General features: G+C 40.4%; 1 protein-coding gene across 3 annotated transcripts in view; it reads right to left on the reverse strand.

Moving 5' to 3' along the window:
* Positions 1-2281: 2281 nt before the first annotated feature.
* Positions 2282-14605, reverse strand: part of CEPT1 (choline/ethanolamine phosphotransferase 1) — a 51020-nt gene continuing 38696 nt past the window's right edge. For all 3 annotated transcript variants that reach the window (XM_054028067.1, XM_054028068.1, XM_054028066.1), the window contains exons 6-9: positions 6950-7081; positions 4964-5122; positions 3982-4107; positions 2282-2823 (exon numbers count right to left, since the gene is read on the reverse strand). In XM_054028067.1, coding sequence (XP_053884042.1) covers positions 2704-2823; positions 3982-4107; positions 4964-5122; positions 6950-7081 — 537 coding nt within the window. In that variant the 3' untranslated portion in view covers positions 2282-2703. The remainder of the gene's footprint in view (positions 2824-3981; positions 4108-4963; positions 5123-6949; positions 7082-14605) is intronic.

Consider the following 14605-nt stretch of genomic DNA (forward strand, 5'->3'; position numbering starts at 1 on the left):
CTGAAGAAGAGCTCGGTGTAGTTCCAGAGCTTGTCTCTCTCACCCAAAGAAGTTGGTCCTATAAAAGGTATTAGCTCACCCACCTTGTCTCTCCAGATCCTGAAAGGCATTTAGGTGCCTAACTCCCAGTGATTTCAATGGGAATTAGGCTCCTCAATGCCTTTGAGTATCTGGGCCTTATCCTCCCCTGTGCCGCAGTCCCTGAACTGTAAAATGGAGATAATTGCACTGCCCTACCTCTCAGGGGCATTGTGAGGAAAAAAAAAAGTCATTAAAGATTTTTAGGTGCTTAGATACAACAGAAACAGGGTCTATATACGTACTGTCTATAGCCAAACTGTCTCTATATCACACTCCTTGCCATAAGTCTGAGCCATCTTATAAATTAAAAAAAAAAAAAAACCACACACACAAACCAACCAATGTTTTCATTTCATTGGCCCACAGGTGGAGGGGAAATTTTCTGCCTGGCAGTGTGGTTTTTAGGGGAAAGCTAGTTCAAAGCAGCTTATGTCACATTTTGTTTTCAAGACACTGAGGTTTGTACTCATGCTGATGCGTTCCAGGAAGTTCTACATACAAGAGAGAGTTCTGTAAAAGTGCTGCATCCAGTGCTTGCTCGTACTCTACATTAGAAAGGGCAAAGTTTAAGGTTGAACTTGCAACTTGCTGTCTCTTTGGCCTTATGAAGTATGATACACTTTACTGAGAAATCTCATTCAGTTTCTCAATTAAATTCCACAGCCTTAGGTCCATGTCTCTATAATAATCTGCAATCACAAATAGAGACAGTATCATAATGCATAAGGGCAAAGTTCATTTATTACAGGCAATTTATAGAGCACCTATACACACAGTAACTAGATGTACTTTATGAGCAGTAACATTTCTAAAGTATCAGGAGCAAGCTTCCCACAGCACCTGCTGAAACTTTACAAGCAGAAATAGGAAATCTTCCTCCTAGAGTGAACACTAGGGGTACTGGAGCTACCAGTTAGTGAAAAGCCGCATCTTATAGCATTTCCTGAACAGGCTTTAGTTTAGATGCATTTCCAGAAGTGAAGACCTCATGTTGGCTCCCTCAAGCCTCATCCTTGGGACATTTAAATTAATTGTTCCAGACCGACACAAATGGTGCAGTGGATCAGACTGGGAGCAGTGGTCTCTGAAATAGACTAGGAATTTTAAGGCTTCAGGACTTCAGCTGATAAGCAGCACTTTAAATTTCCTATCTTGATCACTGTCTTCTGTGCCATTGCTAGTAACCTGCAGCTCACTGTATGCACTGGTGTGGCTCTGAGCTGAGCCCACTCATGGGCTGGTCAGTGCAACTGTACCTTTGAGTGGCTTTTACCTTTCATTTTAGTATTTAAATGGCAAGATACACTCCTGCTCATCTGTTGCAAGTATTCAGTTTAGATTGATTTCAGTAGGTTACATCTTGCTTTGGTCCTGGAATTCTGCATCAGCACATACACCCTTAGATCAGCATGTGACTTCTGATGGAGCAATCATACGGGAAGAGATTCCTGGAGAAATATTTGACACATTGAGATTGTGCAACTCCTAATACCTAAAAGGGAGCCGTAGGGCTTGTCACTTAGAGAAGAGAAGTAGAATCCAGACTTTTAGTAGTTCTACTCCGGACCCAATATGAACTATTGGGAAGTTATTTAGATTCCTTGTGCCTCAATTTACCACACATAAAATGGGCATAATATGCCTATGGCTTTGGGAGCTGGGCTATAAGGCTTTGTTAATTAGCAAAGAAAGTGCTTTGAGATGCTTGGATGACAGGCACTGTAGACACATGAAACATTATAAAAGTCTCTCTAAACAGCACACAAGATTTTGCTTCACCAGACCAAATACTTAACCCAGTGTGACAAAGCAGCTGACACACATGGAAAGACAATTGTAGCTCTTAGAATTTCCTTATTTATTAAAGAGCAGAAAGAAATTTTTGCTTAAATTCTATACGTAAAAAAGTAACAGTAAAATTTGCTTTTAAAGTGTTTCCACTGAAGAAAAAATTGTGAAGTAAGTTTTTTTTTTTTATTAAAAAAAAAAAATTTACAAAGACACCGCACTATATTGCATGCTGATAGTCACGCCCTTCTCCGACACGGCCCCACTAAAATATACTGTTGAACAGTATATGTAAGCAAATGAACCACTCAATCTGGACTGAAAGTCCCTTCAGCTATTTCAGTCACACAAGCTAGTGGGATATCTCTGTTTTACAAGCTCAGCTCTTTAGTAAAAGAAATTTCAAGTGAACACTAAAGAATTTCACTAAGATGATGAAATATTAAAATTATAAAGCACATTTTTTGCTGTTTGTAAATATACTACATTAGAAATTTCAGTTGTTAGGGATCCATTCACCACAGATAGTTTATTCTGTATTCAAGGTAATTACAAAGACAAAGTATTACTTCCTGCATGCTTTCCTGGGCACAGAACCAGTAGAGTTGACTACATGATGTTTGACTGGAGAGTACTTGGAATTCACTCTCTCAGAGGCAAAGACTAGTTAAGGAGTGTTACCAGTAACAAAGAATAAAAGTTATACAACGTTGATTATTATAAATTAGATTTGTTCTTATCTGCTCCTTTTGCCTTAGTCTCCTAAATATGTTCATATTCCTCCCTATAGAAAACACTTGTTTTGTATTTCTCATCACAGCAACCACCCAGTCACTAATGATGATTAGAATGTGTGGAAGAGACCTTGATTCTGAATACATGGATGCGTAGATGGGAAGCAATCTGATTGCACACGCTGATGCAGTAGCGAAGCAAATCAAAGAGGGAAAAGATCTGCAAAGGGAAAAATGGCATGTGTTAGATCTATCTATACCGGACATGAATGTACCATGTTTCATCTATCCTTCATGTTACTACAGTCTCTCTAAAAGCATCAAGGACTGCTCTCTTGAGTCCTTCTCTTCCTCCACTAAAGATTTATTCCTATAGTCTCTGAAAGCACCAGGCTTTCTTAGTTTTTCAGCCTAGAATCTAAATCTACATTTCAATTAAAAAAAAAAAAAAAAAAAGGACATTATAGTGACTGTAGAAAGCTTTTGTAAGATGCCCCAAGAGCTGTGGATATTAATGATTTCAAGTGTAGAATTCTGATCTTACTTTGGGACAAAATTTACACAACCCTGTATTTGAATGTATTTTAAAGTGATTCATTGTAATGGGAATGATCAAGTTTCAGCAGTGTAATTTATGCAGGTTGAACCTATTTTACATACCAAGCTCCCAACAAAAACACATGCCCCAGTGAGCATGAAGTGAATGTACTGTAATTCCCTAATAGCTGGGCTTTTCCACTACTTGTAGCTAGTACAGAAAGTTCCCAACTGCTCACAGGATTAAGCAGCTGTAATCATGCACAGCATGCTTTAGAATGGCTGTCTAGAAAGTGGCAGCCTGATCTGAACTTGGTTTGGTTTTCAATGCTCTAATCAGGGAGAGACATGGTTCTATAGCCAAGACTTCCTCCTCTGAGCGACTCGTCCTGGTAGCTATCATTGCTCTAATACTACCTGAATTTCAGGAATTCCACCCGTGGGTTTGTGTGTTATAGAGCTTTTGCTGTGGGGCATGCCAAAGTGTGGAAATTACGTTCCTGCAAAAATACATCTCAGCACATTTCTCTCCAATGGGTTCTAAACCTAGGACTTCGAGTACTGCTCATTCAACATGGCTTTAAAACGGTGTTTAAACAGAGTGAGGTTCATAAGCCCAACCAAACCATGTTTCAGCCAAGTTAGCCTGAACCCTGTTTAAAACTGATTCAGGCAAGAAGGTTCCCAAGTCCATGCTTCGTTTGAGTCATCTGTGCACAATTGGTGCAAACGGTGTGTGATCTGTACACAACTGGCACAAACTCTGTATGCGTGTGGGGAGCGTGAGTGAAAAGCAGATGCACAAAAGATCATTGATAAACAGAAAATACGACCTACTTACCATGGCAATCCAAAGTACAATATATTCATCAATAAAGCTGTTAAAGTACTGGTCCAAGAACAAAAGTGCTGGACCTATGAATGCTGTATCATGCAGATGCATTTCACTTTTGGTCATATGTGCAACCTATTAAAAAAAAAGAGACAGTAGTCTAGTCTAAACAAATCCCAAAACCAATGTTTTCAGCTGATTATTAACACTTCTGTATAGAGCAGGGATCTCAAACTCAAATGACCATGAGGGCCACATGAGGACTAGTACATTGGCCCGAAGGCTGCATCACTGACACCCCCACCGCTGCCTCCGGCCCTGCCCTCATTCCACCCCTTCCATGAGGTCCCGCCCCTTCCCCGCCCCCATTCCAACCCCTTCCCCAAAGTCCTCACCCCAACTCTGTCCCCTCCCTGCCCCATTCCAACCCCTTCCCCAAATCCCCGCCCCTGCCCCGCCTCCTCCCCTGAGCGCACGGCTCCCCGCTCCTCTCCCCTCCCTCCTAGAAAGCACTAAGCACTGCCAAACAGCTGTTTGGTGGCAGGAAGCGCCTGGAGGTAGGCGGAGGAGCAGGGATGCAGCGCGCGCAGGGGGGTGGCAGGTGAGGGGAGATTGGCGTCCGTAGGAAATAACCCGGGGGCCGCGGGGAGCTTGCGAGCCGCAGCAAATAACTCTGGGGGCCATATGTTTGAGACCCCTGTTATAAAGTATTTTAATGAAATGTCACCAAAGATTATTGCAATGTAAATTACATGCTGCTGATTCGTTCCTTAATGGGCTATGACAAATTCTCAAGAAAAATGTGTGTTGTAGGTACCAATTAGAACCAGATTCATGGGATATACAGCAGTAGCCTTAAATCACTTTAATACAGTGAAGGAAGAGTGTGGCTAATCAATACAGGGAACTGACATTGTGGGGAAGGTAGACCTTAGAGAAACTACAAATAACAAAGATGAAGGAAAAGAATCAATGACTCTGAGGCACTTACCACCAATTTGTTAGTTATCTTAGCAGATACAAAACCAAAAGTAAGTATATATAGGCAAGGATGCTTTTCAAAGAGCTGCACAGCAGATTTCTTGTAGATCATTGCAGCTAATACGATCACTGATCCAATATGAAGAAAGGGTGAAAGGACACTTGTTCCCTATAGCGAGGGAGAAGAAAGTGTTAGCTTAATGAAAAGTGCACACAATTGAACAGATGTGTTGTGTGCATATTATTTAAATTAAAATGTGCCTGTTTGAACTCACTTCTGCCAGTAGTGAAATGTGACTGAGTGGTGAAATGTGTCAGCTGATAATGTGGTTGGAGACTTTGGTTTGAAGGTCTCACAAGTTGTGTGTTGTATGAAGGAAACATGCAGTTTCAGCTACAAAACAAAAATGTATTGGGGGAGCAAGGGGAGGGAAGGCTTCAAATTGCAAAAATGGTGCTGTGGTTATCTTCTAACTCTTGTACAACAGGCAGGAAATGATTCTGTTCTTAAATGACAGGGGCCCAAACATGTGTATGTCTGTATAATGGTGAGAATACATTTTTGTTAAGATGTCAATGCTCAAAAGCAAAATATAACTAACAGTAGTCCAACTAACTCAACTGGCACAAACAAACAAACAAACAAACAAACACCACAGACTCTCCTAAAAAGTTCATGAAACCTTTCAAACCCACCCCCACAAAAAATATCAAAAATCCCTTAAGAAAGAAGTCGGACAAGAATGTTAACTTTGACTATCCCATCTCTTCTGGAAGGTCAATAGCTTTCATATTCTTGTCAGATGCAAAAGCACCAAACAAAAAGCATGCATATCAGAGAGGGAGTTTGGTTTGGAAAATTCATGGATTCTAGAAGGTAAGACCTTGTAGAACATAACAATGGCCATAGTGGGTCAGACCAATGGTCTGTCTAGCCCAGTATCCTGTCTTCCAACAGTGGCCAATGCCAGGTGCTTCAGAGGGAATTAACAGAGCACTCATTGAGTGATCCATCCTCTGTCATCTACTCCCAGCTTCTGGCAAGCACAGGCCAGACAAACTCTGACCATCCTGGCTAATAGCCATTGATGGACCTATCCTCCATGAACTTATATAGCTCTTTCTTGAACCCTGTTATAATTTTGGCCTTCACAACATCCCCTGCCAACAAGTTCCACAGGTTGATCGTGCGTTGTGTGAAGAAGTACTTCCTTATGTTTGTTTTAAACTTGTTGCCTTTTAATTTCATTGGGTGACCCCTAGTTCTTGTGTTATGTGAAGGAGTAAATAACACTTCCTCCACACCAGTCAATAATTTTATAGACCTCTATCCATTTCCCCTCTTAGTCATCTCTTTTCCAAGATGAAAAGTCCCAGTTTTTTTCCATCTCTCCTCATACAGAAGCTGTTCCATACCCCCTAGTAATTTTTGATGTCCTTCTCTGCCCCTTTTCCAATTCTAATATATCTTTTTTGAGATGGAGTGACCAGATCTGCACACAGTATTCAAGATGTGGGCGCACCATGGATTTATATAGCAGCAACATGATATTTTCTGTCTTATTATCTATCCCTTTCCTAATGGTTCCTCACTTTTGGTTAGCTTTTTTGATTGCCATTGCATAGTGAGCAGATATTTTCAGAGAACTATCCACAATGACTCCAAGATCTCTTTCTTGAGTGGTAATAGCTAATTTAGACCCCATCATTTTGTATGTACATAGGACTAATGTCAAAGCATGGGAGGTGATTTTATCATTCACCTATTTCAAATCCATCCTTTTAAAACCTTTTCTCAATTCCAAAAGCTACTATTTTCATTTAGACAAGATTTACCCCTTTTTTCAAGCTAATAAACTAGGAGAAAGAGGATTTTACACTCAAAGCAGACATTAAATTAACACACTTGAAAGCATATCAGTTTTCTATAAACCATCATGCAAACTACAGAGCACTCAGAAAAGAAAGTAACATAATAGCAAAACAAAACACTCACAGCTATAGTCGATCCATTTTTGCCAACACCACCTGTGAAGATCACACCAAAATAGTTTGTGCAGGAGAATATGGTTCCTGCAACAGTACAAAGAGCTGGGAATATTTTCATTTGAATATTCAGCACTGGAATCTTGACAGAGAAATAAAAAGATTAAAATATGTACAATTAATCTAAAATCATGTATACCTATTTCAAGTAAACTCAAACGCTCCACTTTTCTAACTCCAGATTTGGGGTTTCCTCTCTCCCCAAAAATTAGTTAATATCGGTTTAAATTTCTAGGAAATGAATTTGGGGGAGGAAACTATATTTTCTCACCCACCATATTAGCAACATTTCCTGATCCATTTGCTTTTATATTTAATTACCAAAGAACAGTCACGGTGCAGAATCTCTGTCTCCTAATATTATCCTTCACAATGCTGGACACTTATCAACCAACCTCTAAAACCCGAGTGAGGGGTTCCTCAGCACGGAGAGAACAGAGGGCTAGCACGAGCCAAAGGATAGTATCACACTTAGTATCCCAGTCCTGAGTGCAGGGAGAAGCCAGATATCAGTGGGGATTAACCTGTGAAGACCCATAAACTGGACCACACCCAGAGAACAGACCAGGTATAATGAGAAGAGGCATGATAGGAAACAGCAAAGAGGCAACCAGCCGCTAAGATTACTTTTTAAAGTAAAAGGGGAGTAGGTGGCTGGGTTGTTAGCAAGGGAGTGAGAAGTGAGGGCAAGATGGGCTGTGAAGGAAATCTAATAATCCTCTCATCTTTTCGACATAGTGCCTTGGGCGGAGAAGTAATTATAAGAGGAGACAGAACCACCCAGCAACAAGAGTCCCCCAACCTTATCCAACCGACTGCTAAAGAACTACTTGGACCCTCCAGTAACAAACATCTATACTCATAACACTTCCGAAATGAGTAAACATGCTCCATAGCGAAGGTCCCCATACGTCTATTTCATATGGGAGCCTAAATGGGTTCAAGTTGTTTTTATTTTAGTATTTTGAATTGTACGCCCAGTCAGGCTTTGAGGCTTTTCTAATAGATAATTCTTAGCACTTACATCATGCTTTACAACTTCAGAGCACTGTGCAAACATCAATCAGTCCATACATACCCCCATGTTTGGTACTTTATTAACCCCATTTTAGAGAGAGAGACAGGAAGTGACTCACCCAAGTTCACATTGAATGAGTGGCTGTAACTGGGATTAGAGTGCAGTAGGTTCATGCAGATTTTTTGTTGAATTATAAGGTGCAGTTAGAGACTAATTTGGCTCCATAGTTCTATCCATGAGTTGCCCATATGGAGCCTACAACCAATACCAAGCGGAGGAGGAGGATTAACAGCACCTCACCTGATTGTTGCTCTGCACTCTGGAGTTCCACTTGAGTAGGAAGTTCTAATTATGCTCTTTGGAACAATCTTAGGGACCCCTCCTACCCATCCTGCTTACTCTGCTCTTTTGCTCAAAGACAAGATTCAGACAGTGAAACTGCAGAGTGGAGAAAGCGAGCTAAACTGAAAAATTCAGTAACAAACACACTGTTACTCACAGAGGTGCTCCAAAGCTTGTACCACTCTTATTAAAACAGCCTGCCTGTGCTGCCATCTGTTTTTATGCTTTCTTCAGTGGTCAGTATTTGAGAATGGGGTGATGGGGTTGTGCTTCTTTGTACATGTGAGGAGAGAAGAACAAGAGTAACATTCTACCCATGCTGGAATCTGGACAGAGGCGGTTTCAGGATGCCACAGAAAAAGGAGTTGCAATAGTCAAGAGGTCTCGTACGCTGGCAAAAAAACAGGATTTATAATTCACCACTAGGGCAGCTCCAGGAACAATGGACAATACAGCAGTGGAAGCTGTAACGTGGACAGGACACAGAGTAGAGAGAGACTACATAATGATAAAAATGTCTGATTTCACCTGAGCCATAGCTATCTTACGGCTCCCACCACTATCACTGATGGAGCTGCACCAAATGGTTAATTACAAGGTCCTATTTTTGCCCAGTGTAAATGAATCCTACGTGATAGGAGATGAAGGCATGGACAAAGACTTCCGCAGTGGTGGAGTGAAGGAAGTAATATATTAAATTAATGTTGCAAAGCCATGACAAACCGATTTGCAGATAAAATAAATGTGGAAAGAGTTCTGAGTCAAAGATTATGAACAGCAGACAAATGGATGGCATGAGTCAAAGAAGGAAACAGGCGATAGAGTTGTGCTGGAGGATGATCCTCATACTTTGCTAAACACTCTAAAGACAGAAGTGTTAATAAAGGAGGCTGAGATAAAGCCCCAGGTTTACTTGCTCTTTGGTATTCTATATATAATTGTAGTCCATAATACAGTTTTGCCCTTTACACAGCTTGATCTTGCCAGGTGTTGACCACTGATTTCAGTGGGAGTTAAAGGTGTGCAACACTACGTAGGTCTGAATGTATAGTGCTGAAAAGAGTCCCAGGTCAGATCTTCAGGTAAATGATGCTTCTCTATTAAATCCTTTGAAGTTGATCAAGACTGGTTATGCTGCTGCAACAGCAGGATACCCAACTTCAAAAATAGAGTGCAGTCTGCTTAAAAGCAATGGGATTCCAAGTTCTGCCACAGAGACATAAGCATGTCAATAAAAATAAATGTCCCAGTGGGTAAGTGCTCTAATCTGTCCTTGGGCAACCAGTGTTCAGATCCAGATTCATTCACAAAGGAAAATGAGTTTGGGACGCTCATTCATGACTCATCCTAATTTGTTTACCTCCTATAACTAGGCTTGCAAGAACCAGATTTTGATCAGTAAATGTCGATTTCACTGCACACACCAACCAATGAAACAATAATCAAAGTTTACAGATAGGCAAAGTAAGAAAAATGCTACTTGAGAACTTAGAGTTTAAGGATATATACTCTGACTATTTTGACATGTGATGTTGACAATGTGGGTTTTAATGGGTGTAAAGCTCTAACTTTTTGAATCTCAGTGTCTCCTGTCATTAGATAATTGTCTGACACCCCACCCCCCATTATCTGACCTTCCCATAATTTCCATAACTGTTATTTAAACTGATAATTGAAAAAAAAATACTTAAAAATAAACAATATAATCCATTAAAACTATAAAAAAAATTGAATTTTTCCAAGCCTACATATAACTGACCCACAGCTCAACATGTCCACAAACAACAAAACCTCCAGTCACAAGGGAGAATGAGGAAATCTGAGAGAGAGAGTCAAGAATGATAGTCATCAAGATGAGATGTGGTCAAGGAAAGGGAACAAGTTGAAGGGTAAGAGGCAGAACACCGACGATATCAGAACCAGAAACAAGAACAAAGCAAAAGTGAGAATAAAAGAGGGAGAAGGGTTCTGACTGGATGTTATCATGGAGACCTAGGAAAGAAGGGAAACCATTAAAACAGCAAGTAGGGTCAAGAGAAAGTTGATTGACAGCACACATTGAAACGTGGAGAGAAAGGAGGCAGAGGAGAAGGAATAGTTAATGATGAGACAAGGGAAGGGATGGGGGCAGGGATTAGAGACTTGCGTACCACATGTGAAGATACCTCTATCATCAATGTTGGTGGCTGTCAATAGACCAGGATTCATGGAGGGTGAGATACAATGAAGTAGTGGCGCAAAGCTACAGTCAGGCAGAAGAGCAATGTTGAGGGAAAGAAAAGCACCACTGAAGAGCACATTATGGGCCAGAGGAGATTCCAGCAATACTACTCCATAAAAGAGAACACATTTAAATAGTGGTATTTCTCCCTGTAAATATTTCTTGTGATTGGATTCTTTCCTTCACAGTTCAGATTCATAGGAGGTAGTGTGGCAGAACAAACTGGGCTAGTCATAGTGGAAGGTTTAAATCAACTGCTCCCTGTAAACTTTCCAATTACACTGGTCTACAATTTTTGAGAAGTCGTCTGCTTCAGAGATAAAATGTGCTATTTATTATGTATTTTGATGTGCTGAATTCAAATATGACAATTAAAATAACATTGGCTACTGTTTCTAAGATGTTTAAGTTTTTACATTTTATGTCTATGTATATTGTGTAGATAGAGTTTTAATCATAAATTGTAAACCTAGGTCTTTTCATGTGTTTATGGTTGCTTTACATGATAATATTTCACCTGTCCTGTTTATGTAACACACTAAAAAAAATCAGCAAAGGGGTTATATAAATAAAATTATGAAACAAAAGGCAAAAAACAATTATGTACATAGTTTAGTCCTATTCAGTGTCTACTCGGCGCTTCTTGGCTTGTCTCTTGTATTCATTAAATGGAGCATCTCTTGTCACTGTCCAGCAATAGTCGGCAAGCATTGATGGGCTCCATTTGCCCTGATAGCATTTCTCCATTGTTGCAATGTCCCGGTGAAATCGCTCGCCGTGCTTGTCGCTCACTGCTCCACAGTTCGGTGGAAAAAAAATCTAGATGAGAGTGCAAAAAATGAATCTTTAGTGACATATTGCAACCAAGGCTTTTGTATGCCTTGGAGGAGGTTTTCCACCAACAACCTGTAGTTGTCTGCCTTGTTATTTCTGAGAAAATTTATTGCCACTAACTGGAAGGCTTTCCATGCCGTTTTTTCCTTGCCACGCAGTGCATGGTCAAATGCATCATCTCCAAGAAGTTCACGAATCTGAGGACCAACAAAGACACCTTCCTTTATCTTAGCTTCACTTAACCTTGGAAATTTTCCACGGAGGTACTTGAAAGCTGCTTGTGTTTTGTCAATGGCCTTGACAAAGTTCTTCATCAGACCCAGCTTGATGTGTAAGGGTGGTAACAAAATCTTCATTGATTCAACAAGTGGTGGATGCTGAACGCTTCCTCCCAGGCTCCAATGACTGTCAGAGTGGCCAATTTTTCTTGATGTAGTGGGAATCTCTTGCACAACTATCCCATTCACAGAGAAAACAGCAGTACTTTGTGTATCCAGTCTGCAGACCAAGCAAGAGAGCAACAACCTTCAAATCGCCACAAAGCTGCCACTGATGTTGGTCATAGTTTATGCACCTCAAAAGTTGTTTCGTGTTGTCATAGGTTTCATATGGACTGCATGACCAACTGGAATTGATGGCAAAACATTGCCATTATGCAGTAAAACAGCTTTAAGGCTCGTCTTCGATGAATCAATGAACAGTCTCCACTCATCTGGATAGTGAACGATGTTGAGGGCTGCCATCACACCATCAATGTTGTTGCAGGCTACAAGATCACCTTCCATGAAGAAGAATGGGACAAGATCCTTTTGACGGTCACGGAACATGGAAACCCTAACATCACCTGCCAGGAGATTCCACTGCTGTAGTCTGGAGCCCAACAGCTCTGCCTTACTCTTGGGTAGTTCCAAATCCCTGACAAGGTCATTCAGTTCACCTTGTGTTATGAGGTGTGGTTCAGAGGAGGAGGATGGGAGAAAATGTGGGTCCTGTGACACTGATGGTTCAGGACCAGAAGTTTCATCCTCTTCCTCGTCTGACTCAAGTGAGAATGATTCTGGTGCATCAGGAACCGGCAGTCCTTCTCCGAGGGGTACTGGGCGTATAGCTGATGGAATGTTTGGATAATGCACAGTCCACTTTTTCTTCTTTGACACACCTTTCCCAACTGGAGGCACCATGCAGAAGTAACAATTGTTGGTATGATCTGTTGGCTCTCTCCAAATCATTGGCACTGCAAAAGGCATAGATTTCCTTTTCCTGTTCAACCACTGGCGAAGATTTGTTGCACAAGTGTTGCAGCATATGTGTGGGGCCCACCTCTTGTCCTGATCTCCAATTTTGCAGCCAAAATAAAGGTGATAGGCTTTCTTAACCATAGTGGTTATACTGCGCTTTTGTGATGCAAAAGTCACTTCACCACAAACATAGCAGAAGTTATCTGCACTGTTCACACAAGTACGAGGCATCTCTGCTCACTTTGGCTAAAGAGAAGTGTGTCCCTTTGCAAAATCAAACACTGACAAATAAGAGCACGACACGGCATGATTTCTAGAGCTGATATAGGGCAATTTGTTTAGCAAAGTGATTTAAGCTTCGTTATGATTGCATCATCCATGACTTCTAGAAATAACATGATGCAATTCATATCATGTATGACGCAATACCGGCTTCAGATTGCATCATTCATTGTTTTGCCTAAAAAGCAAGTACTGTCCAAACCCAGTCAGATTTATTCATAGATCCAATCAAAAATGTATTTTAGTCATTTCTGGTTTAAATTGAGATCCCTTCCCTTTATAACTCACTTATCCTCCGCCATTCCCAAGTCAAGGGTCGTATATACTGACCCAATAGCATATCTTGAAAATTAGAGCCAATCAACTATTTTAACCATCATTTTCGTTCTCAGTGATTCAGAATTAGTAAAGTTTGACTACATTTATTTCAGAAGCATTTTGGCTGTAGAGCAGTGTTACTTGAGAGTATCTTTTTGCCTAGTAAAGCATTAGACAAATTTCTTGACTGCCTCTCTACATTGTCTTCAGCTCTTCTCTTACGTATGGCAAACTCCACTTACTACATGAATTAAAAATAATGCATAGCACTTATACATTTCATAAATATTACCCTAATTAATTAATCCAAAAAGTGCCCATGTGAGGTATTATCCTGATTTTACTGATAAGGAAACAGATAAGGAAGGCTCAAGTAATTTACCCAATGTCACAGAGTGAGTGGCTGTCAAGGCTGGGATTTGAATTCTGGGTTCACAGGCTCATGTTCACACCTCTCCACCACTTTACACTATGAGGGTGAAATTGACCCTTGCGCAGAGGACCAGTCCAAGGCTAATGCACCCCTGAAGTCTTTATTTTGACAATTTAGGTGGGACTTGAGTAGTGCTCAGTGCTGGCCTGGAGCACAGGGGTCAAATTCCACCCTTAATTCAGAAATACATATACTTTCTATCTATTATTCCTGTTCCAGTAATAACACGTTATTGAGCTCAAAACCAGACCTACCTTACATTACATGAAATCTATACCCAGCACACTCAGCCAAATAATTTTTTTACTAAGTAATGAAAGCAATTGTTGCATTTTATTTCACTTCCAGTATAACATGAAAAAAATCCAAAGAATAATCTATTAAGAGCACCACCTAACCTCACTACTCCACTGAAACCTGCCAAATGGGAATCTCACCTGCAGTAATACTCACCACGTCTCAGAGAACACTGGATTCCAGGAGTCTAACAAGAATGCAGTGGTGCTTTAGCCAGATTTAAAGAGAAACTTCGTAGACAGAGAGAAGGACAGAGTATACTGCATATTTTACTGTACAAAATGCCAATAAAAGCAATAATAGATGACAGCATAGACACTTAACCATCTCAGAATTTTCCTGCTTTCTAATTATTAGAGGGAAAAGTGGAATGTTTGAGTATACAGCTGAGGTATTTTCATTACATAAAAGAGGTCTTTCAAACAGAAATAAAACCAAAATCCCTCTGTGAGAGATGAACAATGTTTTTTTCTCTGTCAAAAATTAAATACATGACAAAATAAAACACAGGTTGACAGAAATATCAGGGAAAGTCATAATTTCCATGGCAATACTGGGAAAAGTTTTTGTCTTCTGAAGAAATGCATCCATAAATCTAATAGAAATATTGGACTTCAAAATGC

The sequence above is a fragment of the Malaclemys terrapin genome, chromosome 4 (genome assembly GCF_027887155.1).
Source record: "Malaclemys terrapin pileata isolate rMalTer1 chromosome 4, rMalTer1.hap1, whole genome shotgun sequence".
NCBI classification, from domain to species: Eukaryota; Metazoa; Chordata; order Testudines; family Emydidae; genus Malaclemys; species Malaclemys terrapin.